The sequence below is a fragment of the Pelecanus crispus genome, chromosome 3 (genome assembly GCF_030463565.1).
Source record: "Pelecanus crispus isolate bPelCri1 chromosome 3, bPelCri1.pri, whole genome shotgun sequence".
In the NCBI taxonomy this organism is placed as follows: Eukaryota; Metazoa; Chordata; class Aves; order Pelecaniformes; family Pelecanidae; genus Pelecanus; species Pelecanus crispus.
This window is the reverse complement of record NC_134645.1, coordinates 13,970,873-13,995,250: the sequence shown is the minus strand read 5'-3', so window position 1 is coordinate 13,995,250 and position 24,378 is coordinate 13,970,873. Positions and strand designations below refer to the sequence as shown.

The 24,378-nt window shown below is 44.4% G+C and overlaps 2 protein-coding genes across 6 annotated transcripts in view; both read left to right on the top strand.

Annotated features, from left to right (window-relative positions):
* MAP4K3 (mitogen-activated protein kinase kinase kinase kinase 3) overlaps positions 1-17,368 on the top strand; it is a 93,872-nt gene extending 76,504 nt beyond the window's left edge. For 4 of the 5 annotated variants that reach the window (XM_075708141.1, XM_075708145.1, XM_075708143.1 and 1 more), the window contains 8 exons: positions 1,514-1,572; positions 4,162-4,265; positions 5,183-5,354; positions 7,948-8,016; positions 8,135-8,227; positions 10,497-10,567; positions 13,260-13,315; positions 15,986-17,368. In XM_075708141.1, the coding sequence (XP_075564256.1) occupies positions 1,514-1,572; positions 4,162-4,265; positions 5,183-5,354; positions 7,948-8,016; positions 8,135-8,227; positions 10,497-10,567; positions 13,260-13,315; positions 15,986-16,073 (712 nt within the window). In that variant the 3' untranslated portion in view covers positions 16,074-17,368. Of the gene's footprint in view, positions 1-1,513; positions 1,573-4,161; positions 4,266-5,182; positions 5,361-7,947; positions 8,017-8,134; positions 8,228-10,496; positions 10,568-13,259; positions 13,316-15,985 lie in introns of all 5 variants that reach the window. The other variant, XM_075708144.1, reaches the window with a different exon arrangement.
* A 4,811-nt stretch (positions 17,369-22,179) lies between these two features.
* Positions 22,180-24,378, top strand: part of SOS1 (SOS Ras/Rac guanine nucleotide exchange factor 1) — a 56,737-nt gene continuing 54,538 nt past the window's right edge. Inside the window, exon 1 of the mRNA XM_075708363.1 lies at positions 22,180-22,266. Within this exon, the coding sequence (XP_075564478.1) occupies positions 22,180-22,266 (87 nt within the window). The remainder of the gene's footprint in view (positions 22,267-24,378) is intronic.

Genomic DNA, 24,378 nt, shown 5'->3' with positions numbered 1-24,378 from the left:
CCTGAAGTGACACCTCACCTAAGTTGCAGATGGCTCAGAAAATTTCTTTTCCAGTCATGTCACTTCCCAAGAAAAATGCAGCTCAACCTGAATGTGCGAGTGCCAAGCCAGTCAGTCATTCAAAGGCAGGAGAGAATCATTTAGATAATCTATTTTGCTGATTTATCCTTTGCTGCAAGGCGTCAGGGTAGTAACATTTAGCCAGGCAGAAGTAGTACATTTGAAGTATGTAAAAGAGTGTAATTTTTTTCCTACCAGACCACAAAGTGTATTCTTCAGCAAGTTCCTGGACACCATGATGATGAGTGCTACATGAAAAATGTAGATATGTTAAAAGCAAAGCTCTTGGTAGAGAAAATGCAAAGCAAAATAGAATTCAGAGTGATTTGTGAGGTTTGTATATTCATCTGCAAAATGGTCTAAGCTCAATTTATGATACTTGGTAGGCAAACCAGTATTTCAGTAGCAGAAGATATGTCTGTGATAAGTCTCCTTTCCAGCTTCTTTCCCTTGAGTATCCTTGAGCAGTTCCTTTCAAACCTTCCATGACTTCTTCCAACCAAAATTTGTGGCCAGTACTCAGTTTTCATGCTGCTCAGTCCTGCTGCATTATGAGTCACTTCTGGACAGCTTCATTTGAAACACTATGCAAATATTTTCCCAATTCATAGCTTTGACTGTAGCATCCATCTGTCACTCCACTTATTCCCATCTTTTCTACAGCATCAAATTAGTTATTTTTACTGCCAAGGCTACCATGCCAATCTCCATGCTGTCTGTCTTCCAGTCTGTAGAGAAACACCGATTCCCACTACCAGCAAATAACATCATCTTCCCTGGCTTATCTGATAAATCTTGAAGTAATTGTTTTCATGATTTCTCAGGGAGTGTCCCCTGCACATGAGAAAAGATCTTGCAAAGCTGCCTTCCCATCCTCCTTCAGACCTCCTCTTGAAACACATGCTGTACTGCCTATGAAAAGTTTTGCAAAATTTAAGCTGTTAGTTTGCAAGGACTGTGGCCCAGCAAGCTATCCAGTACAGCATCATTTCCCACACCCCTTGGGTCCATGTGCATTGTCTTTGAACTATAATGTCCTTGGGACAAGAGAGAACTTTGTGTAGTATCCAGCACAAGATGCAATAAGTTACAGCATTCCAAAGAAGAATGATCATGGGAGTACCAATAGACTATCCAGGCATGTGTATAAATACATATCATTAAATAGCAAGAGATAGTAGTAAATGACGCTTGAAGGTACCGAGGTACCTATTCCTCTCCATTCCTGACTTTTAACTGCATTCATAATGCTGCAGAACTGAGCAGCGTCTCAGTGCTAACAGGGGGATCACCAGGTATGTTCCAGGCATATCATTTTGAGAAGAAATATACAAGTAAATATATTTTTAATTTTTTGGGGGGTCAAATATAATTTTCCCACCAACAACTCTCTAAAAAGCAAGTTAGTTCAATTGTTTTAGTTGATCAATAATTCTGTATTTATATCTTGTAGGAAGTTTGCAGTGTCTACAAAAATTCCTGACACTAAATGGTGTCAGAAGTGTTGTGTTGGTAAGTAAAGATCTGCAGAATAAATGCCAAGAAGCAGTACAAATTGTGGCTGTATTAAGATCACTGAATCAGGTTTAGGAGGTAAAGGGAGAAGAGACTTTTGTCATTATTGTGAAACTATGCATTTGCAGACACTGAGCTCGTTCAGGTTAGTCCTTCCATTTAAGCAATGAAAACTTTCCCATTTAGCTCTTAAGAATTGCCTTTAAGCATAAAGAAATGCAGAGAAGCAAAATGCATGTCAAATTTAAACCAGCCCTCAGGAATAACATAATCTCCATGAATGGAGTGACTTAAAGAAGTTACCATCAGACTTAAGTAGCCTGACTTCCTAGCACAAGTTTCAGTTATCAGTACTGGATGATAAAAAGCAAGGAGTATTTTCAGTTCTCTGAGGACAGCGTTGTCTCTGAAGCCTTATAGTGTGTTCAAAGTGCCAGCTACTGAAGTGTCAAAGCTGCACTGTGTTAAGACATGTTTTAAAAGGGGGATGGGGCAGCTAGATTTAAAAAAACCAAACAAACCAACACCCCCACACCACCACCACCACCCGTTCCCCCCCCCCCAAAACCAACCAACCAACCAAACAAACAAAACCAGGAAGGGCGACTATGGATGATCTCTTGCGGTTGAGCACTTGTCCTTAGAAATGTTTCACGTGGTGTTCCATAATCAAATGTTTGGTGTGAGGAGTTGTATTATACAGGAGATTTTCAGAGGCTCAGTGGTAAGCGAGCATCTGTCATTTATTCTGACAAAAATCTCCATAATATTGCTAAAACATATGATGTTTGTTATCACTTCTTTGTCCAGCTCACCTGTTAAAACTTGACTTTTTCTGCGATACAAATCCTCTAGGGTGTGGTAGGGTATTAATGATATGTACCATGTATGTCCAGGCCTTGCCCTAATTGAGGCATCTAGTCAAGCTGTGAATGCTAATGGATGCTGAAGGGAACACCCGAAGGGGTGGAGTGACAGGGATCAGAGTAGGTATGAACACTGGCTCTCTGACATAAAAATTAATTTGGAAGTCCATATGTTTTCAGGTGTCTCTATGAAATGAGAAACCTGGTGGTGTGCTCCTCTGTAATTTTACGGTTTCTGTACCAACAGGCACAGAATTTAACAAGTGCCGTGGGAGTTGGCATTATCAGGGGGGCATCTGCTGTCCTGGCATAGCTTAGCCTAATAAGCCTGGAGTCCTTCATGCACGATAGGCGTCTGTGATGGTAACAAGGGCAGCTGCAAAAGGCAGGTCCAAGGGGAGAATTGATAGATTCCCCTCTCCTGCCCTACTTATTACGTGCAGCCTGAGCCTCCATTCCTGCTGGCAGCATAAGTATCCCTTTGGCCTGGGGGAAGCAGCAGTGCCACAGGAGGCAGAAAAAGATGAGAACTTCTGGTCTTGTTTCTCCACATTACAGGTATTGGTAATTGCACGTTTTGTGGTTTCTGCTGCTGAGTTCAGCCTTACTAAGGGTCAAACCAAGCGTTATTTGCTGCAGTTTGCCATCAGTTTGACTGATGTTGAGTGAGAACTTGGATTAATGAAATTAAGCTTTGATGTTTAAGGTGCCAAGGGATTGCTAGTGGATTTCCTTGGCAGTAAGGTAGCATGAGTGTATTTCACTAAGGTAGATAGTACTGGATTGTAGAAGCTCATTATCTGAACTGTGGTGTTAATTGCCTGATGGTCCACAGTCACTTTACTGCACTTTAAAAATCTGGTCTTTAGATGTAATTGTACAAAGTGCAAAGTAACGCTTGTTTGTCTTAATGGATATGCTGGCAGTGCTTAAGGAGTGAAATTTTGTCAATACTGTAGAACTAAAGTTGTGAAACTTCGGATTTCACAGTGCCCAATTTTGCAACTTTATCAGTCTCTTCCAATTTTTAATTGAGTTCTGACAAACAATAGAAGAACAGTTGAGTGGAAATAGATGATGTCACTTTTAAAAAAAACCCTGAATTTCCTGCTGATCTAGAAGTGTTCATCAGAAGTATAGAGCTCCTGTATTTCAGACTTGCTGTGACAGTACTTGGAAGGCAGCTGAGCAGTTCTCAAGTGACAGTGATTGTTCAGTGCCTGTTGGATAACTGTCTGTGTGTCATAGAAAAAGCCATTCTTTAACAGCTTGTCACGATGATTTGGAGATAGCTTAGGCAAACAAACACGGTGGGGCAAGATACTTCAAATGTGTATGCAGTCAAATATATATTTTTTAAGACAGTCTAAAATAGTAAATCCCACCTACCAGTCTAAAAAATAACAATAAACTTTATTTTGAGTTGGAGAGGTGAAACATACCACAGCACTCCAGCAAAGAGTCGTGTTTATTATGGCTTATTTGGCAGCAGCTATTAGCTGTCCATGCCTGGTGGAAGGGCAGCCCCTGCTCCAGCATGCTGACTGTCAGCATTTTCATAGTGTGGATGATGACTTTCCAGCAGCTTACTTATATAAAGGATTAGAGTGGTGGTGGTGGGTATTTTCCAAAAGCGTATTGACTGCTATTTAGTTGGAAATTGTTTAGAATTTGTATTTGCTTAGTACACTAATGTACTCTACCTCTCCTTTTTTGGCAGTGAGGAATCCCTACACGGGCCACAAGTACCTTTGTGGAGCACTACAGTCTAGCATTGTTTTGTTAGAATGGGTTGAACCAATGCAAAAATTTATGTTAATCAAGGTAATATTACAACAAGGTGAAATACTCTCATGTTCAGTTCTATTTATCTTGTAATGACTTGCTAAGAAATAAGTATTAGCCATTTCTTCAGTTATTAGACTTTTATTTTCAATGTAATTAAACAGAAACTAGCTATTTAAATGTGTAATATGTATTAACTGTCTCAAAATATTGATAGGAATGCTCCTGGTTTTGTGGTGCACTTCAGTTAAAGAACAAAGTCCTTCTCTCCATGAACATTGCTGTTTAGTTGCACCATAAAAAAATCTCTGGCTGACAAACTGAGACATGGCAGAGTGGAGTGATAACATGGGTTAACAGCGGGCTTCTTCCCATAATGGAGAGGTGTCCACTTACTCTATGCTTTGTGACACTGGATGTGCCCAGAAATGCTTGTTATCTCCCCATCTGACACCACCTGAAGAGGTGGAGTCAAGGTAGACTCATGTTTGTAGAAAGGCAGCTGCTATAACTTGATCAGCCTGGGAAGTAAGGAGACTCCATAGTCAGGGAGAGCAATGACAGGTATAGCACTCTTGTCGTCTGTGGGCAGCTGCACAGGACACCTGTGATGAAAGACATCCTCTTACTTTAACTGAATCAGCATAAAGACTCTCTAAACTTCTTAACTCAGGCTTTTTGTATCTGTCAATTACTGTTATCTGAAGAAGTAAGGAACATGAAATTAATTAGCACTTGACCCTTAATTGGTTTAGTGGTGGACTTGGTAGTGTTAGGTTAATGGTTGGACTGGATGATCTTAAAGGTCTTTTCCAACCTAAACGATTCTATGATTCTAAGTAAACTTAATGTTACAAAATCTATGGCATAAAATTTACCATACCGTTTAAATAACTAATAGCAACTCAGACTAAACTTGTTTCCCTTCTAATATCTGTTTTTGTTTCTTAATCTAGCACATAGATTTTCCTGTACCTTGTCCACTGAGATTGTTTGAAATGCTGGTAGTCCCTGAGCAGGAATTCCCTTTAGTTTGTGTTGGTGTCAGTAGAGGAAGAGACTTCAACCAGGTGGTGAAGTTTGAGACTGTCAACCCAAATTCTACCTCTTCGTGGTTTACAGAAACAGGTTTGTGTGCTGTTGTAATTGTATTCAGAAATGTTCCTTGCTCTTCTATTATAGCTGAAGCACTAGAAAGGTAGTTTCCTCTGAGGAAACTAATGGTTAAATTGTTAAGGATAAGTGATCATTGTTAAGTTCTCCGTTTAAAGGGGTATCTGGTTGTACCTGCTTGCACATGCACATTTTTTTGGATGTTACTATTTTCTGAACTGATTGAATTTCTTCAGATTTTGAGTATAGCAAAGGATGAAGTTGTGGTTTCTTCATTTCCATAAATCAGGCTGTACTTGACTATTACCCACTGTGCTGTTCTGTGCTCTACCCTGGCACCATGACTTCTGTTTATTCAATAGATTTTAATAGAATTGCACTCTGAGCAATTTCTTTCAACATCACTGTAGGTATGGCTTGGCTTTCCTGCAATAAGCCAGTGTGCTTAGAAATGGTGTTATCAGCCTCCTGCTGAGAGAGAGCGTATTTCTATTCTTCTGATGTTTATGGAAGGAGAAAGGGATTAGGACCACTGGTGGCAGGAAACCAAGTACCTGTCTATCACTGGTCTGGGTGCTATGAGTGAGGCAGCCACCATCTGAGCAACAGTAGAAATTCTCTTAAGAAGGAAGTGTGCTAAGAATTACTTTTCTAGAGTTGCAAGATTCCCCCCAAACCTAAATACAGTAGTGAGCTGACCCCAGTCATAGCTTGCAGGTTTGGAAGCAGTAAATAGCTTTGTTATTATCAGGCATAGAGCCCTTGTTGATCCATGATGAATTTATACATAGCCATGTGCTGGCATATACATATCTATGAGTCCAGCTGATTGTGTACTGTGGAATTCACCAAGAAATACAGTTTCCACTAAGAAGATGCCTGCTGACTTTCTTGCTGCTGAAAAGTGCATCAGATTTTGACACAGTTTAAAGCATAGTTACAAAAACCAAAGTGATCAGTGGATGGCCAATTAATGAACTTAACTACTTCAGAGTTAGTGCATTTTATTTTCAGACTCATACATCTATTTATGTAACTGTGTGACTTCAGTAGATTCCATAAAAGTAGCACGCTGAAGAGAAATTCTTTGACCCCTAATGTCCTGTTGTCATTCTTCTCTCAGTATTGTCTGCATCAGTGTGTAAATACAAGAATAGTAATCCCTTCCTGGTTCCTTCCCCCTCCCCCCCCAGTGTGTAAAATTTAACATTGCACTGTGCCTTCCAAAAATACTTCTTTAACTTCCTTGAATCATTTGTGGGTTCTTGGGTTATGCGTACATTATTTTCTCATATTTGTTTGACTCTAATTCAAGCCCTCATGTTGTATTGGTTTATTCCTGTCCCCTGCTGGTAAGAGAGCGATAATGCAAGGAAACAGATTTTTCAGTGTTAAATGAGGAAAGTGTGTACCATATGGTCACAAATAGCTTCCATCAAATAGTAGTTTTCTTTGACCTTTGACTTTTTTTTATAAATGTCTGATAAAGACAAAAGAAATAGCTGGCAGAGACATACTGCAGGGCATTTTTCCCCTTGCCATCCTTCTGTTAGTTTCAGCCAGTGCAGTGCATGTTTCCACATCACATAATGTGGTTAGACAGATGTGGAAGGACCCTCCAGTCCTTCTTTTGCATGGTTTCATCATGGCTATATCCACCTTTGGTTAAGATCATGCATTAGAAATTGGTTAAGATCATAAATGCATACCTTCCAAGACAAACAGCAAAAACGAGATGGAAGGACCATCTGAAGGAGCACATTTCTGCCATCATCCTTGAGAAGTCTTTTGCATCTCAACAGGACTATGGATTTTATTATTTAACTGAAAGATGCTGTCATATTTTTGGTAACATGCTCTAACTTCTCATCTCTAACAGATTTAATGAGTTTCTCTTTTCTGTATGAAAGAATGCCTACAGAATCACTGGCAGTAATGCTGAATTAGTAAGAGGTGCTTTTCATGTAATTCTAATGTTAACAAATAAATGGACCGAAACTACACTTGTGTTCTGAGTTGACGTGTTCACTAATCACTTGTGGGTCAGATCCCCCCGTTTGCTGTGATGGAGACTGTTGCAGCTGTAACCCAGAAGAGAGGAAGATAACCCTTTTTTAAGAGTTTGGAGAAGGAAATAATCCCCTATTTTTGAAAGATCTGGGGATGGAAAGTCTGAAAATAGCAGCAAGAATTAAGTACTAATATTAAAGTCCCTAGCAAGATTTAGAAATAAAGGCAGAAGAAAAATTGAATGGTATTCAGGTTTAGTGTGGACAGTCTCATGTATATGCCTTTTTTTGCAATGGCAATATTAAATGACACCAAAAGAGAATAAAGGGAGAACAATGTACACATGAGTTTGCTTTTGTGACATGGCTCAGAAAAGGCTGGATTAAGTCCATACTTTAATATTACAGCTTCAGTTTTCCTGTCACAGTCAACATGTTGGTAAGTGGACATGCCTCTCTCAGAGAAGTGTCACTGGTAAGATGATTATTTTAAGTAGATAAAAACACACTAACTCATTAAATTGTCTCAATCTCTAGAACTTCCATTTCAAATTTCATGGTAATTTATGTTATGAACTAACACTGTCATTTTTTTATAGACACTACAGAGACAAGTGTTGTACATGTAACACAGCTGGAGAGAGATACCATTTTGGTGTGTTTGGATTGTAAGTTTTAGTATCAACTAAATATATGCATATGCATGTATGTGCATACTGTCTGTCTTCAAATTAGGTCATATATTGAAGATTAATTCTTGGTTGATATATCCTATTTATTGTCTAGGCTGCATAAAAATAGTGAATCTGCAAGGCAGGTTAAAATCCAGCCGCAAAATGTCATCAGAGCTCACGTTTGACTTTCAGATTGAATCAATAGGTAAGTTGGATTTTATTATTAATATTGAATATCCAGATAGACTAGAGAGCTGGGCAATCACCAACCGTATGATATTTAAGAAGAGCAAGTGCCAGATTCTGCACCTGGGATGAGATAATCCTGGTTATACATATAAACTGGGGAATGAGAGGATGGAGAGCGGCCGCGTGGAAAGAGATCTGGGGGTTTGGGTTGATGGCAAGCTGAAGATGAGTCAACAGTGTGTCCCGGCAGCCAGAAGGGCCAACCATGTCCTGGGATGCATCAAGCACAGCATAGCCAGCCAGTCAAGGGAGGTGATTGTCCCATTCTTCAGTGCACTGGTGTGGCCCCACCTCAAGTACTGTGTGCAGTTTTGGGCACCTCAATATAAAAGGACATCAAACTATTAGACTGTGTCCAGAGGAGGGCGACCAAGATGGTGAAGGGTCTTGAGGGCAAGACTTACGAGAAGCAGCTGAGGTCACTTGGTTTGTTCATCTTGAAGAATAGAAGGCTGATGGGTGACCTCATTGCAGTCTACAACTTCCTCCAGGGGGGTAGCAGATGAGGAGGTAATTATCTCCTCTCTTTGGTGGCCAGTAATAGGATACATGGAAATAGAATGAAGCTGCAGCAGGGGAAGTTCAGATTGGACATTAGGAAAGGTTCTTCACTCAGAGGGTGCACTAGAACAGGTTCCCCACAGAAGTGGTCATGGCACCAAGCCTGTCAGAGCTCAGGGAGTATCTGGACAATGCTCTTAGTCATATGGTTTAGTTTTAGGTAGTCCTGTGAGGAGCAGGGAGTTGGACTCGATGATCCTTATGGGTCCCTTCCAACTGAAGATATTCTGTGATTAACTTGTTTACTGTTACAGTACAAAATTAGATGGTAACTGTCAAGTCTTTGGCATTTGAAACACTATCTCATGCATTTCACTTTGTGTGAGAAGGCTCAGTGAAGGGTTCAGCATGCTGTGTAACATGCTCTCTTAGGAGCAATTGGAATGGAGTAATAACCTTGGAGTCTTCCCTGATTAGGCTATATGGGAATATGATGGAGATCTTCAGGCTCTAAAGGAATACCTTAACACAACCTACATAAACTCTGTGAATCCCTCATGGCTAACGCATTCTGCATGTGCGTTCATGCAGTCCATTTTTATAAAGCAGCTCAAAGACTAAATTATATGTCACACCGTACATAAATTTTGTTTTCTTGTGAAGAATCTGAATTAATTAAATTTGTGAAATAGAAAAACAGAATACATTTCTTTTGACAATTCTACAGTGGCTACATACCTGGATTGCATCTCATGCTTTTGAAAGAGGGATGAGGAAGGATGTGTGCACAGATGGAGAGTAGCACCAGCAGAGGAGGAGCAGTGGGAACAAAAATAATAAGGAGTTGGAGGGGATTTACTTCTGAGGAGAAGCTTTAAAGTTTCAGGCACTTCAAACATAATGTCCCATGGAGAAGAGGACAAAAAACCACTGTCATGGAAAACATTACTTTTATGGCTCCTGTTGGTTAGGAATGGGGGGGGAGGAAGGAGTGCATGTACTTGAAGTTGCTTGCTGGGGGACCTCTGCACATGCTGTAGTCTTCTCTGCTCATCACAGACGAGCTACCAGTGTCCTGTTCTGGCCTGATAGTGTCTCCAAAGAGCTCTGCTCCCTTTCCTGCATACCTGCCCAGAAGCAGGATGCTGGATGCAGGTGGGACAGATTCTTCCTGGGGACCTACATGCTTGCCCTCTCTTTGAGGAAGGCCCTTTCACAGGGTTCAAATGCAGGTGTCTGTCACCATGTTTGTGACAAGGGGAAGGGCTAGGAAGTAGAAGGCTCTGTAAAGCTTTGCTTTACTGTTGCAGAAGGACCATACTAGCCAATAGTTGCTGGGAAAGAGAAAAATGTCACTGCAGTATCCCTGTAACTTTTCTGCTAAAATTCAATATATATTTTCTGCTAATATTAGAATGAGGAGGGGTTTCCCATTACAAGGAAAGGACATGTTTAGGACTACACAGAAGGACAGTTGTAGAACTGTTTCTGGTTGGGTGGGAATATTTTCAAACCCTGCTCATGAAACAAATAAATATATAAATGCAGCTACTTTTGAGACAGGTTTGGCAATTCCTGTGAGACATTTTGCAGTCTGTGTGGGTGAACGTGATACAATAAAACATACATGCACAAATTTCAAAATTGCAGTCATATGCTTTTGGCCTTAAAAGTACGAGTTGACATTATGCCTTAAAACTGATTGTGGTGTTCTTTGTTACCAGTCTGTCTACAAGACAGCGTGTTAGCATTCTGGAAACATGGCATGCAAGGAAGGAGTTTTAGATCAAATGAGGTAAGTACTGCATTTTGCCTCAAATTCTAGCTTCTAGTATAAGCCAAGTAGAGAATAAAAGCATAATGCTGTGGTCTAAAAAAAAAAAGACTAAAACATTTCAGTAACTTCCTAGATTAGACCTGGAAGCTGGAGTCTCATTCTAATTGTGTTTCATAAGCTACAAACTAACTAGGAAAGCTATACAAGAGCCCCTGTCAAGTCTAACATACAAAGCAGAAAGCAACAAGAGACTGGGCCATGATGCCGTAGAAAATATCCAAGCCTAATTCTTGGTAACATTAATCTCCTTCACCTTAAATTGCTTTGAAGACCAGTGTCAGTCCCTTAGCCTCTCACACATGGATACCAAAATTTGGGCTTTGCCAGTGGCTGCACGCTCCACTGCAGAGCTTTAGCTTTTTGTCACAGTGTCGAATGAGTTGCCTGTGTTTTTTTTTACTCTCTTCCATGTTCCCTTGGCATACAAGTACTTTGAAGATTTTAGTGCCCAGCTTTCACAAGAAGTATTTTCCATTCTCAGGAGAAAAATGTCAGACTGACCTAAAGATTTTTTTCTAAAATTTCCTTTTTTCAGCCAGTTTCATGGGATTTTTAGATATTGTTAAACCATTATAAGTACCTTCCCAACTCCTTTTTTTCTTGCTGCAAGCCTTGTGCATCTGTGCGTTAGTGGAAATGCTGTGCTTTGTAGGATTTTAATGAGTCTTTTAATTTGTTTATTAAAGCATGTGTACAAACTTCACCAGTTGTTTCATCAGTGTCTCATTGGCTGAGAAATTGAGCTCATTATGACTAATTGTATTTTGAGGTACACGTACAGTCACACCATGCCAAGCTTTGATATTCTACATTATTACACAACTACATTTATTTGCACAAAGCCACAGCTGACCTAATCTGTGTTGACAGTAAGCCTGCTCTTTGTGGGAAGTTGGCCCAAACACTAGAGTGAGACTAGTTATTTCCAAGTCTGCAAATGGTTCTTGTGGCATTTGTGCATGTTTGATCCCCAGGCATGATTGTCCTTCTCCCAAGAACTCATAATGGTGAACTGCAGCACCCTGCTGTTAGCACAGACCATGAGGAGGAGATGATGCCGCTAGGCACTTCTCCAGACTCCTGCTAGTAGCATTCTGCAAGGCTCAGTGGATTACTCCACCCATTGGCACTTAGTAGCTCTGATCCAATTGTTAGAGGACATGCTCCAGAGTGCTGCAGTGCAAGTGGATGCTTTATATTCTTTATGTAAAGCATAAGGAACACTGTCTTGCTTTGTTATTGTCAAGCCAAAGCCAGCACCTAAATGAAGAACAGAAGGCAGAACTGAGCTGTTGTCAGAAAGCAAGCCACCCAAAACTTTTTCTCTGTAGAACAGATCAAGGGTAAGCTCTCAGGCCTTTTTAAATTCCTTATCTCTCCTGGCTGTCCTACTTAGCCACAGCGATTAAGGAAAAAAAAATAAACTCATTTTCATCTGTAATATGAAAAGGTTGCTTTACGAGGCTCAGATCTTGACCATATTTGTTACTTTTGGGAGATTTTATACTCTGTAGTATGTAGGAAGCGGTTACGCAGACAAAAACCTGACCAACCTAACTTTGTAGCACGTTTGTCTTTGAAGACATTATTAGTTCAGATTCCCTGATACCAGTTGGTCTAACTGGGGATGATTTGACCTGCTTGCAAACTTACTTCTTTCCACCACTGTTGACCTTCCACAGTGGTTTGACTGAGTGGGAAGAATGAAACAGGGAACTCTGTGAATTCGGAGACAAGACGCTCAAAATTTGGGCCAAGATTGTGCAGACTCAGCCCAACAGCAAGCAGGAATTAATTTTCTTAACAAAGTGGGGAACTTCATTGCTGTAAATTAAAATTCTCTTGCAAGTTCTCTGTGCCAGAAGTGAATTCACTAAGTCAGCTAATGCTACTAGGATCTGGGAAGGAGAGAAGAATCTCTTCTTTCCTCAAGAATGTAAAATGTGGCTGTGTAGAAAAGGAGCTTTGTCAACAGTGCTGACCGTTCATGGTGTGACTTGATATCCTTTGGAGTATGCAGTGGACTTTGGTTGACTTTATTGATTAACATGATGTTTTCTTCGGTGCTTTGGTATTTATGTGATCATAAAGATGTACCACACAAGCACAATTCACCCGCAGTAAACAAAGCTCTATTGCACTAGTCTGAAATGTCAAAATACGATGTTTTCTTTTCACAATGGGCATAAGTATCACAAATTAAATTGTGTTTCTCTGTTAAAGTTTTCAGAATATGAACTTACTGCATCATTACTATGATTCCAAATTTCAACAAAATGCATTTTATGTATGATTTACCTGACACATTTTGGATATCTACTCTAGAATGAGATAAATTGTACCCTACAGCTACTTATTTCAGTCATGGCTGTAAAGAGAATTGCGCCACCAGCTCAGATGCTATGCGGTGCTGAGCCCTGCTCTTGTGTTTGCAGTTGCTACCAGAGGAATTTGCATAATGTGGCAGGAATTACAGAAAAATTTTAGATGTCATTTAAAAGTGATAGTTGCATTAAGTTCTCTAGCTGATTTAAATCAGCAGTAAATTGGTAACATCAGTCATAGTCAATTCTTTTCTCTAGGTTGATTTTAAAAACAAAAACACGTGTGCACTTAACATGTAAACACTTGTCTTATTTTTATGGTCTAGATCACACAAGAAATTTCTGATAATACGAGGATATTCAGGCTTCTGGGATCTGACAGGTATGAAGAGAAGTAAATGTGGCATGCTAAAATGGAATAATAATGTGTGTTCCTCCTACCTTGTAAAAGTTGTTCTTGCTTGTTTCTTGTGATTCCTTTTTTAGCCATCTTACTCATTCCTTTGTGTACATGTCTACCTTTCAGCCCTTCAAGTTTACTTCTCTCTCTTCAAAAAAAAAAAAAAAAAATCTAAAAATGTTTGTGGGCTTCCAGAAGTACTGAGCCATGCTAGCAAGCTCCTATTTGGCTGCAGTCACAATCTTCAGGAGTGTCTTCCTTTTTGTGCTGTAATTCTTTTTTTTAACTTGGGGAAATCTTTACTTTCTTTACTTGGCTGCAGTAGCTCATCAAGAGCCGCTTCTTGAGACAAATGCAAAAAATACTTTTAAATATCTCTCGAAAGGAACTCTACAAGTTGTCCTCCCAGCATGACAGCTCAGGTCTTGTAAGAGCTTTTGGTAATTCCCAGCATAGCTGTTCTTTGGTGTCTGCTTTGCAGGACACTAACACCGTGTCTGTCTGGCCCATCAGATACCAGCTTGCCAAGTCAGTAACTGGTATTTTAGGAGTGTCACTGACTTCCTCAACTTTCTCTGCCCTGCTGTCGAACTTAGTACTTCTGTAACAGCCACGAAAACAGCAGATGTTTTGTCTTCTGGGGAGTGCATGCTGATGTGACAGTTTCACCAGAAATGTATTCATATGAAGTGCAAAGATAGGCTTTAATTTTTCTTTTGAGAATTGCCTCTTATGCCACTCACAGTAAACTCACTCTCTTGTGGCATCTTAGAACTGCCAAAAAGGCTTCCAAGCTTCAAAGCCAACCAAAGGCTTTCCCTCTATTCTGCTTCTCCAAGCTTCATGCATAGCCCTGTCATTACCCATAACGTCAACAGCAGTGAATGGTGCTGTGGCTTTATCAGCTAGCTACCAGCAATTTTTGCTGGCTGGGGGTTGAGGATTCTGCCTTACATGCAATACCTGATAGCTTTTTGGTAATGGGTAGTTTAAGTAATACTCATCTCTCACTCTTTACCAGAGTAGAACCCTGGTTTTACTCTCTCTGTTCCAGTGAGATGTGCATGGAGCTCAGCTTTATTATGTCATTTCTCTTAGTTGTTGAGAGACAGCACAGCTCAATTTAAAAATTAGTCTGACTTCACAATGGAGCATGGCATTGCAAATCATTGCCTTGGAAAAATAATGTCCTCTTCCCCAAATACAGTTCCATCTATTTCTGGCTTGCACTAGTAGTCTCCCAAGTCTGAGACAATGTTTAAAGACTTCGCACTGCAATAAACATTAATTCCTTCAGATACCATTTTGCTTGCAGCTCTGTCATATTTTTGTGCTTGAGCTGTGAAACCTCTTTCCAGTAACATGTCATTTCCTAGGCAGTTCGTAGGAACTGGGGTTCTGAGAAGCCAAAAAACTGACATGAGTCTGATAAGAGCTTGCGTGTTGCTTGCAGGCAATGCCTCATGGCATGAGGTGTCATTCCCTTTGTGGAGCAGATTGAGCAGAGGGTAGGTTTTCTGAGCAATAGTTTTGAAGCAAGCAACCTCTCCCTTGGTGAATGCACAATAGATGGATTTGAATTTCCCACAATCTACCTTTGCTTCAGGGTGTTTGTGGAGGAGAATTCAATCATAAACATCCTGGTCCATTTAGCAGTTTTAGGAGTTCTTGCCTGATTAAAAAATCTCAAATAGTTTGTGAAACAGCATTGTGACTGCTAATTTCTCTCCTTTGAAGAGAAAGGTCTGATCTAGGACATCACTTATGGTCTTCGCAGTTGTAGTGTAGGTCCAGCTAACTTAGTCTCCTGTCTCCAATGCTGGCCAAAAGTGAGTGGCAAGAAAAGAGTAAGAGAGAAGATTCTGCACCTAGCAATCCTTTCCTTGAGGACTCTCTCAGCCTGCAAGTCTTTGTGGAACTTTCAGAGCTGGAAGAAGTTTCTGTGGATTTAGGTTATATGGGCTCAGGGAAAGACTAGAAATCCTCACAGAAGAGTCAGCTTTGGTCATCTGTCATGTCCAGTGGCAAATGGCAGACTAACAACTTCCAGAACTGATCCCTATTAATGGGTTAGCTTTGCAAAGCTCTGGGGAAGCACAAGCCCAGGCAGTAGGGGAGTGATGGACCCTCTTCAAAAGCCCCCACTGGAAGGACAAGAGGCAACAGGCATACTTTGCAGCAAGGGAAACTCCAGCAGGATAAAAGAGGGGAAAACATCATGGGTGGTTGAACACTGCAGTAGAGTCCAGAAAGGCTATGGGAGATCTGTGGAGACCTTGCCTGGACAAGACCCTGAGCTTGCTTTGAGGTTGGCCTTGCTTTGAGCCGCTTTTGGACTAGAGGTGTCCAGGGAAAGAGAAATGACCACTGGTCATAGAATCATAGAATGCTTTGGGTTGGAAGGGACCTTTAGAGGTCATCTAGCCCAACCCCCGTGCTGTGAGCAGGGACATCTTCAACTAGATCAGGTTGCTCAGAGTCCCATCCAACCTGACCTTGAATGTTTCCAGGGGTGGGGCCTCCACTACCTCTCTGGGCAGGTGGATCTTACCTGGTCAGGTGGATCCTGGGAAAGAATATTTACAGTTATATCCAGGGATTTTTTTAAATGAAGGTTTACTTGACATTGTGGCTTTTTAATTTTCATTTTAGGGTTGTGGTCCTAGAGAGTAGGCCGACGGATAACCCAACAGCCAAGAGCAATTTATATATCCTGGCAGGGCATGAGAACAGTTACTGACAACAGCGGATGGCAGGCAGCTCACCATGACAAGCGAACACTCCTGCTGCAGCATGATTCATGGCTGGCTGAAATTGCCCAAAAGCTGCAGTAACCCGACTTCAGTTACTTTATAATTTATTGTGGCATGAGAGGAAGACAAGAATTGTTTGTGGAATGGACACATAAGCATTATGATACCACAGAAGTGCTTAATTTACTGTTATGTAATCTTTGTACATATGCAGTATTTTTCAGTGAAACTTCTTGCTGAAGACCTACACTGACTTTCTGTAGATAGCAGTCCTCCTGTTAAGTACAAGTGTCTTACCTGTACAGATGTAAAAGTCACTGAGGATGCAAAAATGAAATCGGGGTACTATTTTAAGGACTTTTCATGTGTTTATAATAAAGTGGGATGCTAGCAACAAATATAGTACATTTAACAACACTATTGTATTTTATGATATGTAATTTACTAATACAAATAAATCTTAACTTTTAGAAATTGTAACCAAGGCTGTAATCAGATTACAATCTTGTTTTAATTTTGATGCAACACACTGGTGTTCATGTTTGCACAACGTATTGAGATGTGATGTATTTAGTCACAAAGGTAAGCTGTGACTTTGTGGATATGACTTGGGCTGCAAAGTTCCTTTTTTTTTAGTTTACTTGGGTAGTTTTCTTTGTGAAACAAAACAGTTAAACACCTGTATTTTTATATTTAATTAAAACTTTCCTTATGATTACTTCTCTGTGCTTGAAAACAATACTTTCTGGATGGGTGTCAGTCCCAGATTAGTGGTACCTGGCTGTAACACTGCAATAGGTGTTTGAATTATTAGTGTATACAATGATAAAAATTAGTATTACTGTTCATCTTACTAAAAAGTTTCACATCACAATGAAAAGGAGCAACATTCCACATTGTGGAAATGGCTCAAAGATGTTGCCATTTTGACTTTTTTTGACTTATAACCATTTTTACACTTTTCTTGATTTAGGATGTTAACACATGGCCAAAATAATTTAGTTACTACCTCATTCAAACAATACAATGGTTACTACACATCACAGGAACTTAGTTGTGATCAGAAGTATTTTTGATTGCTATTTTCCAATGGAGTATGTAAATGCCAAGTTTTAGCAAAATGCACACATTTGACTCCTTTTTTTGTATATGTTCTTTATATTTTATTGTGATAATACACACTAAAACCAAACTAAATTTAAAGTGATTTATGGCCTGCATTATTGTTGTGATTGGTAATGCTTTGAAATATGTTCCCTAATGTATATAATGTAAAATAAACTTTTTTTAACATGTTGTTGTATGATTAGATTACCACCTGCACTAATTTTCTATGTAAGACTAAAATGGAACATAGTGAGTTTTGAATTCTGCTATTAAATGTTTGTGCCAGACACAGAAGCTGGGCATTTCTGAACATATGAATGGTTAGACTGCTGGAGCTCAACTCAATTTAGGCTAGCACTTGAGGGGGTAGGCATTATTACCCTTTTGGCCTTTAGGCAGGGGATATATGTATTTGAGATAAGTCTTTCCAAATTCCAGCTTGTTTGATTTCTTCCCTCCATCACCTGCTTTTCCACCTCTGTTGACTGCAAAACTGGTTGGTTTGGGTTTTTTATTTTTCAGCAGGGCTTTTTTTCTGCCTGTGGGACCCAAGCTTGCTGCCTGTGCTAGCCCCATCTCTTCTGTTCGCTTGCACTTGAACCTCAGATCCGCCCTGTGGGAGAGGTGGTAATGCAAGCCCCACTGCTGAGAAGCTGAATTCTCAGAAAAGGCGAGAGAACTTGTGTGTCTTTCACAGCACGCCTGTGCTGCTGCCCAAGGGGGATTTCTGTGCTGCCTCCCATGGGCTATTCCTCACTTCGACATGCAAGAAGCAGCTAAATTTTAATCAAGTACAGTATAGCTGATGTGCTATAAATATGCTTCCTCTTGTGGAGTTTCTGCAGCAGCTGCAGCCAAGTGTCTCGCTGTTTGGGGCTGTTGGGCCATTGCTGACTTACAGGCAACAGGAGCTGAGGGATATTGGGTTTTATTCTGGTTGAGCATTTTTGGTACAAGCATGCATGCTGGGATGCAGCTGGAAGAGCTAAAAATAAAGAGGTCAGGGAAATGGCATGTGGGAAGAAGGGGAGCATTGTGCTAGGGCAGGCTTGTCTCAAATCTATCGGTATAGCCAGGACAGCTTTGCTTTCCACATGCTGCTCTCCAGCCTGGAAGACAAGGAAAAAGCGAAGGGTTCCTGATTTTTGAGGTATTGTCCTGTTGCAGGATTTGGGGTCTGTGCCACAAAACTGCCTCTCCCCCATCCTGAGCTGCTTGGCTCCTCGGCTGGCAGCTGCCCTTAGCTGAGCCCAGGAGCCTGGGTGTCTGGTAGAGCAAAAGCTCTCCTTTACTAGACCTGTAATTGCCATGAACTGAAAGTTTCCTTGAGCCATAGCTCAATGGGAGCTTCCACCGCCCCCATCCTGACGTAAGATGGGGATCAGCGTGTGGCTGACTGATGGGAGCACAGTCAGAGCCAGGAAACCAGATCACAGACGTGATGAGGTTAGAGCAAGTCTTCTGCCTACAGCTAGTTGACACAGCTCCTCTAACAACCTCTAACAGCTGCATTACTGTTGCTAAAGGTCGTCTTCCCTCCTTGGGCAGCACCTCCTTTGGTGCAGATTTTCCCTTTAGAGCTAATTTAAATCCCACACGTTCACATTCAGGTCCCCCTTGCGTTATTCTGACAGACTCCTAGCAGTGTCTTGCAGGCTGAATGTAGGAGCACATCGTTAGCTCCTGGCATTGCCTCCTCACATTCCCCATGGCAGCTGCTGGGGGTAAAGGAGTGCTGTCACTTTTCATAAGCCCCTGTTGCTTGGCCAGCCCTCAGGATGGTATGGTGAAGGGCTGCCATGACCCTTCACCTCATCCTCCTCTCCCTCCTCCAGCAGCCCTGGGGGATCCTGAGTGTCCCCATGCCACCCACAGACATTGTACACCCCTGTAAAGCCACCACTGCACTGGCTGTGGCCTTTTGTTTTCTGTTGCTTCTGGCAGCAATGGCAGTGAATGTCATCTTCACTTCTTGATATAAGGGCAGGTCACCCCACTGCCTGGCTCCCTGCACCTCCCCATACCACTGAGCTTCCTCTGTCCTCTCATGATTCAACTGTGTCACTACATCCCTACCCCCAGCAACCCCCAGCTTTCACCTCTGTGCTCTTCCCTTCAAGAGCTTGCACTGTAACAAGCACCCAGACAGCTGCAGTCCTTCCTCCAAGTCCTTAGACACCCTCACCTTGGAGATGTGCACATCTGTATGTGGTAACCACCAGTGCCTGTGTCTGATTGCACTTCACCTCCCTGTGCTCTCTGCCACGGATGGGGTGCAAAGCCAGAGGTCTGGGACAGCAACTGCTGGGTGAACATCGTCCTGTGACTCTCAGTTGTGCTCTGCCCTTCAGTGGACCCATGGGACTTTTCCCATCTCGCCATACAGGCTGGTTTATTTGCCATGAACAGTGAAGCAACAGCTCCTCAGACAGCCCTGGAGATAGTTATGTCTTGTTCAGCTGCTTTCCAACCAAAACCACACCCTCCCATGCAGCGCATGAAGGGAGTGAGTGTGATCAGGCGGAGGCCAGTGAGGAACCCGGACTGCCCTGTCAGCACCAATAGACTCAGGATGCCCCCAAGCAGGGGGCAATGAAAAAGCACTGCAAGCCAGGAGAGGAAGGCTATCAGCTGGTGCTGGCGGCTCTGGGTCAAGGGAGAGCTCAGGCCTGGCCCGTCCTGTAGCCTTACCAAATGTTTGAACTGACCGAACACAGTGCCTGCAATCTCACGTTACCCAATGCTGTTTTGTTTGAAGGAAAGAGACCATCCAGTGGTATTTAGGAGTCCTCGCACCCTCATCTCTAGGCTGGAGAGCAGAGCACTGGTGCAGTTTTACACCCAGTGTTGCACATACTTGGGAGCAGCTGAAGATTCAAACTTCAACAGACTGATTTGCCATCATAAGGCAGTGAGTGCAACAGCTCTGTTGTCTATGAGATGCTGTGATGGTGTCCCTGAATGCACAGGCAGGCTGCTAGACCAAGCAAATAGCTGTGAGACATGAATATTCCCGCCTTTCATCCTTGTTCCAGCACACTCAAAGCAGAAGTCTGACTCCTTCACACAGCAGTGTCTGTCTGGAGGAGAAATGCCTGAGGCAGAGCTGTGGGGTGAAGACAGCTTTTTCTGAGAAGCTCCATCTGCTAAAGTACTGCTTAGCGTCTCAAGAACATCTCCCGTCCTCAGAGCGCTTCACAAACACTAGTTAAGTGAGCCTCCCAACATGCATACCATTCCTGACAGGTGTCTGCATGACCAGCCCTTGAGACTAAGGAAGACTCAGCAGTCTCTATCCAAGCAATCTGCGCAGGTACTTCGCTCTCCTCCTAGCTGGGAAGCTGGTCCTAAACCTTCAATCCAGTGACTAGCGAAGGTTTTCATACATCTGTCTCCTTCCCTGTGCTCCCCAACAGCAGCTCACTATTTCCTCTTCTGGTCCTCGGGCTCTCCCTCAAACCTTGCCTAGCAAAGCAGAGGACAATGATTTGCTTTCTGTCTCCAGCACTGTCTTCCTCCCTCTGCCCCACCAGGCCCCACAGACCACCGCAGACTTTGTCCTGTTTAAACCACTGGGCTTAATTTGCATTCCAGCCTTGCTTTTTCCAGCCCAGAACCAAGCTTACTTTTCACCCTTGAGGCTGTTCTTGTGCTGCTTGAATGGGGTGTTTGTTTATCTCTGATCTTGGTCCCCATGTGAGATGACAAGTGTCTTTCAAACAGGGAGTGACAGAGCTCTCCAGGGAAGAGCAACACCACCCCACCACTTCCCGCGCTGAACAGTTGGTTGTCACAGGCAGACACTCTCCTTGTGCTCTAGGTGACTCTGGCAAGGGACGCTGGTGAGACACCGGCAGTGAGGAGATCAGCCGTCGTCTACAGGGAGCAAAGCCTTGGGGACATTATTATCAGCACGTCTGCAGAGGCGCTACCCGGGAGAGGGGTTCGAAGGGCCTTGCCGGCCCCAGCACAGCTCCACTAGGGTTTGACATGGATCATCCAAAGCCCTCCCTCCCCCCCAGATCTCCGCAAGGCTGTGTGAGACCAGCCCCCCTCCACTGCCGGACCCTCCCTTGGTGGATACGCCCCGTGGCCTCGCTCCCAATGGCTCCCCAGCACCCTGTCCCCTCCCCAGGCCCTACCCAAGGGCCCCGGCTGGGTCCTGCTCTCCCAGGGTCAATCGGCGGCTGGCGGGGGCAGGCAGAGCAGGGGCCACACGGAGGGCCTGGCGGGCGGCGGCCGTTCCCACAGCGCCGCAGCGGCCGGGGGCAGCCGCGGTGGGGTAGCACGGCGGTGCCCGGGAGGCTCGTAGGCCCCCACCGCACCGCTGCCGGCCCCTCCGTGCGGTGCGGTGCGGTGCGGTGCGGTGCGGTGCGGCGCGGCGCGGCGCGGCGCGGCCCGGCCCGGCCCGCTCCGACCTGCTCCGGGAGCGCTGGGCTCTACGCCGGCCCTCCCACACTGCGCCGCGGCACCCGCCGGCAGGGGGCGCGCGGGGGTGCGGTCGCCTCTGAAGTCACTTCCGCCGGAGAGGGGAGGAAGGGGAGGAAGGCCTCGACCACGCGTCGCCGGGGCGCAGGTGCGGCCGGCGCGGGGCGCCGCTGTACTGCGCATGCGCCGCGGCCGCCAACCGTGCGGGCGAGGACGGGAGCCTGGAGAGCGGGGAGGCGGCGGCGCTTGCGCTCCGGGCGCCTGACCCCGCCCCTCGCGGCCCGCGCGCTGCGCCGCGTGACCCTGCTCCTGCCCCCTCCCCTCCTGCCGCCCGCCGCCGCTCCCCGGGGCGACTACCGAGAACCGGGGGCGGGGAATGCGGCAGCCGCCGCCTCCCCCCGCCGCTGCGGGCCTGCCGCTGGCGGCGGCGGCGGGGGGCCGCCGGGCCTCCTGCTGAGGGGCGCCGAGCCCTCCCGCGGCGGCCTCCTCGCGGCGCCCGGCCCGGCCTGCCCGGCCCGCCCCGCCCGCCTCCCCGAGCGGGCCGGGCCCGGCGGCGCCATGCAGGCGCAGCCGCTGCTCTACGAGTTCTTCAGCGAGGAGAACGCGCCCAAGTGGCGGGGGCTGCTGGTGCCCGCCCTCAAGAAGGTGAGGGGGAGCGGGGTCCCTGGCCGTGGCGTGCAGGGCCGCGGGAACGGGGGCTCGGCCCGGGGCCTGTCGCGGCGGCCCGGCCCTGCTGTGGGGTGGGCCTCGGCCGGCGCGGCGCCTCGGCCGAGCCGGAGCAGCGGGGCAGACCGGCGCTCCCCGCACTCCGGAAGCGGCTTTAGGGCTCGGCGGGGGTCGGTGGCCGCCACCCCTGGCAGGCAGTCGCCTGCCTCGGCGGGGACCGCGGAGGGGGGCCCCGGTGCCCCCGCGCAGGGCTCGGCGGCCGCGGGAGCCGCGCTGAGGCGATGCTCTGACAGACGGAGCCGTGCAGATAAAAACTGGTTAAGGGACACGCGAGTCCTGGCCCCCCGTTTGCCGAGAAGGAAGCAAGTAGTGCTGCTGCGGGTTTTTGCTAGGTTTCCTTAGCGCCCAGAAGTGACACGGCTGGGGGGGGGGGATCGTTATGAGGAACTGCTGAGAGAATCTTGGTTAATTAGTGTTCGGGCTTAATGACTTTTAGTTAAGCTTCTCTTAGTTTAAATGCCTTTTTGTTGAGAAGGCTTCATTAGGACAAACTAGCAAGCCTTGCTCCCTTGGGATGGTGAAGCTTGCACCTGTGGTGTGGAAAGAATTTATTCGGAAGGGAGAAAAAATGGTGAGTGCTCCTCTTCCACTTCTGTAGCCAGAGCCCAGAAAGTAGAAGGCTTAAGAAACAAGAGGTTTCTGACACCGTTGCTTGAACTGGCTTCAGATTGCAGAATTTGACACTTTTTAGTCGTACACAGCGACGCTTTATGAGTCTGTCTAGTTGCAGTGATTAACCGCAACTTTTGCGTGAAAGATTTGTTCTGAGGGCTGTTGGAACTATTGTCTCCTCCGGTATGGATTTGAAGTTTCAAGTGTTGCAGTTGTACTGGTTCGGTATTTCTTCCTAATTTCCTCTTGCAATGTATTGCCTCGTTTTTCTGGGTGTGCTCCTTGAGGTCTCCAACACTGTGTGGTTTCATCCCGTTCCTGGAAGTCTTCTTGTTTGTCTCATCCGTAGCATGTGCTGTTACCGTTTTATCCCTGATCGGTAGTCACTTCTTTGAAACTATACTTCTGCACTAACCGTACAACTTGCTGCTTCTTGTGGTGCTTGTAAGCACTTGGACAGCCATCTGACTGAAGGTTACTTGGAAATTGGAGCTACCCAAGGTCTCAGCAAGCAAGAGCTGGTTCCTTTGGAGGATGGTTTATTCCATGGTGTAGCAGAGGTTTGTCAAATTTGGAATGAGGCTCAGTGCTAACTACTGGAGGATGTAGAGTGAGGATTTGAGGCAAGTATGAGCTAAGACTTTGGAATTACTTGCTACATCTGAAGCGCAAGATTTCTTTCCAACGGACAAGGCATTTGTGGAGTCACCCTGCATTAAAGATGCTTGCTGAAGGAATTGGATAAATTCCTTGGGGGTAAAAGGAATTCTGGAGTCTGAAGTCAACAGAGAAGGCCAACAATGACAAGCTACCAAGGATGGCAAACTGGCCCTGCAAGGTATAGTTGTTTTGGTTTTGTTGTGCTGTGCTTTATTTCTTACTGTGGGTAGGGGGGTGGCAGGAGTGGGGTGAAGTTAATTCTGAAGGCTTCACACTCAAACTTGGAATGTCTGGCAGGTGTTAACTCTTTTAACCTCAGTTCTTCATGCGGTCACCACCTGTTTCTTATTGTCTCTCAGGCTATTGCCCCCTGTGCTCCAGAAGCATAGTCTTCTGCTGCTTACTATTGCTGTCCCTCTAAAGGTAGAAATGAAGAATCTGTCCATATCATTACCTGCTTTACTGAACAGCCAAATACTTGAGTTACAGGAAAACTAAATGGCAGTTGGAAATATGAAATTATTATCTTAATGGCTTCTTCATTAATGGAGATACAAGTTGGGTATTTTACTGACTTATATAGGTACAAGTAGTGTTGGCTAGGGTGTTTAGCCCTGATAAAGGCTCCATAAATTAATGAACCTGTCATAGGTGGCAGGTAAAACCATGAATGTTGCAGCATGCTTGCTTTCACAATCATCTGTTCTTGTTTGCAAGACAGGTGTGATACTGCAGCTTTGCAGCCAGTGGGTTTGATAG